Source organism: Phalaenopsis equestris, unplaced genomic scaffold (assembly GCF_001263595.1).
Source record: "Phalaenopsis equestris unplaced genomic scaffold, ASM126359v1 Scaffold000553, whole genome shotgun sequence".
Classification (NCBI taxonomy): domain Eukaryota; kingdom Viridiplantae; phylum Streptophyta; class Magnoliopsida; order Asparagales; family Orchidaceae; genus Phalaenopsis; species Phalaenopsis equestris.
In genome coordinates this window covers 173,903-177,771 of record NW_018164993.1, presented here as the reverse complement: position 1 = coordinate 177,771, position 3,869 = coordinate 173,903, and the positions used below count along the sequence as shown (strand labels likewise).

The window sequence follows — 3,869 nt, the reverse complement described above, 5'->3', positions numbered from 1 at the left end:
AATTTCCTCTCACTTCATATCCATCCAACGGCTACCTAAGAATTTAAATTCTCGAATTAATGATTATAACTTAATATGTCAAACCGAATGAAAATTACTATATATATATATATATATAATGCATATATGTATAATTATAAGTATCATTAAAAAAATCTCATAAAGTTAATTACGAAACAGTTATAAGATGCCAGAAGTTTATAAAACAATGGGCCATTTACATACATACCCCACTCAACTTCTATATATTTACATATCTGACACCTAATCTTTACACATCACATAAAAAATATTATCATTTTAAATTTAAAAAAAAATTGAAAAACACCTTTTCATACATAGGTTGGCTGGCATATATGTAATTATTGAAGTTTAGGTGCTAAATATGTAACTACATAGGAAATGGGAGGTATGCATGTAAAACTGAAATTGTTGAAAATTATAGAACCTTAAAAGATCAGTTCAAAGCAAGAAAGTAATTGAGTTCAACTACGGCTGTTCTTCTCTTCAATCCCGGACTGCGAAAATCTCTTCCGAAGGACTTCGAAGACATCCTCCATTCTCACGTTCTTGAGTCTGAGAAGTACCATGGCATGGTACAGCAGGTCTCCCATCTCGGCGACGCTGCGGGAGCCATCTTCATCATCTAGGAGCGTTCGAGCGAGTTCTTCGGCTTCCTCCCTATAACAGAAATTAAGCAGAAATGCCCATTTTTGTTAAAGGAAAGATTATGTGGAGCTCGAAATATGAATCTGAGAGATGGGTGAGATAATGGAATTGATGAAGCAATTTGAAGATATATGAAAAAGATGAATCCTGGCTATCTTTAGGGAAACAAATACATAGCTCCCAATTCTTATGTATTTGCATATCTAACATCTAAACTATACTTTTTACAACTATACGACACAATCTTAATGTCACATAAAAAATATCCCTATCATAACTTCAAAAAAGTAAAATAAACCTTTTCATGCATAGATAAGGTGGCATGTATGTAGAAATCTAAGTGTAGTATGTATGTAAATCTTCCAATAATATTTAGAAACAAGGCATATAAAACGTGCATGATAATCAAACATATCAGCTTTATCTTGTTTAAATTCGCAAAGTGATCGATCATGCAGTTGATCCCTGTAATCACCAAATGATAGTTTCATATCACCACATAATAACTTAGTAGCAACAACAACCAACAATAATTGCTTGGCGCATTAAATTCTCAAGGAATAAGACTTTGCATCATTCATAGAAATCTTCCAAATTATTGATCCAGCTTGAAATTTTTCTAAAATCATATCTTTAATCCATTGTATAAATATAGTTTGAAAACTCTTGAAAATTACAATGTTGATGGATAGAACCACAACCTGCATGATTTCATTTAAATGGAAGTATTAACTAAAATTATTAATTGACCAGCCCGATTAACTCTTTACATTTATTTGAAATGATAATGCAACAATAAGATCTAATATTATTTTTAATGAAAGATTTTTCAAAGTTATAAATTTTTTATTAGTGTAACTACTATGATATGTGGTATGAATTCATGCCAAGGTAACTTGGCATTTCAAAATTTACAAGCCATAATTGATTCAATAACTTGTTTTATTTAAATGGAAACAGTCCATAATCTAATTATAACCTAAATAATGAAAAATAATCAAAATAATACATGGAAAACAGCAACAATTTTGGATCACATTAAATCAATGACCAATCGTATTTTAATTCCCATAAATGTAATTACACATGACCAACTTTGAACAAAATCAAGAGCACTAAAAAGTCAATATAGAATATGTGAGTGGAATAAAAACAATAATGAAAATACCAAAATAAGAAAAATCATGGCTCTCATCAATGCAAAGAGATGACTTCTCCTAGAATTAGGTTGTCATAATTATATTCATAAGATTGAAAATCAGAAAAAAAAATTTCATTCAAACCAAACTTGCTTATTTACACACAAGTCAAAATATTTATTTAACAGAATCCTCATCCCAAACTAGTAGATATGTTCGGCATAAAAATAGTTTAATCTATATTTAAATAAAATATCAAAAAATAAGAATAACTATGACTTATTTGAATCCAATGAAACTCTATTTATACCTTATTTGAATCCAATGAAACTCTATTTGTACCAGTCGAGCACATCAAGCTCGTAAATTGTATCAGAAGGCTACAACAATCATATTCCAATCCCAACAAAATCATAAATATATGATTAGCAGCAGAACAACAAATACTGCACTTCTTTGGAAAAATCTGACAAAGCAAGGGTAGGGATATAAGTAAAGCAATACACTCAATAAACGGCTTAAACTTGGTTCATAAACACGCATTCAAGTAAATAATTGAAGAAATCTAAATGACTTCTAGAAACTCGAAGCTAAATGAACCATACTAGAACACAATCCTACTCATTTATTTAGGTTCACAGACAAGCTTATTTGTTGTTCAACAAATAACTCGTGAAATGACTGACATTAACTTGGATGAATGATTGTATTTTATTTGATTAAAACTTAGTTAAACACAACTTTATAATTTCTTAATTAATAGTAATACATTATATCAACGAGCGGACTACACTTAGTGGGATAAAATCTTACTATAGTTTTGTAGACTAAGCTACACTTCTAATTTTCATCTCTATATTCTGTAATTCTAGCACTAGTTCCACACTTCTAAGTTACATCATTTCAAGTCTCCTCAGTCAACTAAATTAGCTTACTTGAGGGAGGGTACACCAACAATGCGACTCACATGATCCACACCTATTGGATATGAACAAATCTGTTATTCTTCTCCATTTTAGCCCTTTCGTAAAGAACATGTCAGCAAGCGACACATCATCTAAACCCAATAGAGCAAAAGGCCTGAAGCAGCTTGGAAGGGATTGGTAAGGGTTTCAAATCTTACTTCTGTAAGCTTGTTTCCACTTAATGTTTCTTATCTACATACATACATACATACATACATACATACATACATACATACATACATACATACATACATACATACATACATACATACATACATACATACATACATACATACATACATACATACATACATACATACATACATACATACATATATATATATATATACATACATACACATACATACATACATACATACATACATACATACATACATACATACATACATACATACATACATACATACATACATACATACATACATACATACATACATACATACATACATACATACATACATACATACATACATACATTGCTCCTTAAGGGCAAGAGACACCTCTTGTCTGATAGTATCCTCCTCAAGTGGAACTAAAATATCCACAACAGTGGGGTTAGGCCCATCCTTATTCACTAAAACCTTAGATTTCAAATTAGAATGAAGCTTGCGGCATTTAACAAGGATATGACCAAACATCTTACAGAGGGTACAATATGGGGGTTTGTGTTTCATGACGATTTGTTGTCAATAACCATTATGGGTTGTGCCCAACCAGACTTCAGTAACATCAGGTAAAGTAATATCTTTTTCCACAAGTATTCTGGCCACCGAGGGTCTGGTTAAAGGTTGAAAGTGAGTAGATATAGCTTCATAGGGTCTCTAAGTATGACACTAATAGAGTAGAGAACCCGATGGTGAAAAAAAATGCAGCTTGAGATCAGGTAAACTAAACCATACTGGTACAATGGGAGTTTCATGATTTGTCATGATTTGGGTCGAAATTAGTCGAAATTAGGAGACCACTTGAGTAACTTCATTGATTTGTCTTCGATATTAAGATATTTCATGAAAAAATACATGTCTCTCATCCATGAGCCTCACTTTCCACTTGCCTACTAGCTTAAGATCATCAA

The 3,869-nt window shown here is 31.4% G+C and overlaps 1 protein-coding gene across 2 annotated transcripts in view; it reads right to left on the bottom strand.

The window, feature by feature from the left end:
- Positions 1 to 320: 320 nt before the first annotated feature.
- LOC110029292 (histidine biosynthesis bifunctional protein hisIE, chloroplastic) overlaps positions 321 to 3,869 on the bottom strand; it is an 11,186-nt gene continuing 7,637 nt past the window's right edge. Inside the window, exon 5 of one of the 2 annotated variants that reach the window (XM_020731520.1) lies at positions 321 to 681. In XM_020731520.1, coding sequence (XP_020587179.1) covers positions 486 to 681 — 196 coding nt within the window. In that variant the 3' untranslated portion in view covers positions 321 to 485. The remainder of the gene's footprint in view (positions 682 to 3,869) is intronic. The other variant, XR_002294515.1, reaches the window with a different exon arrangement.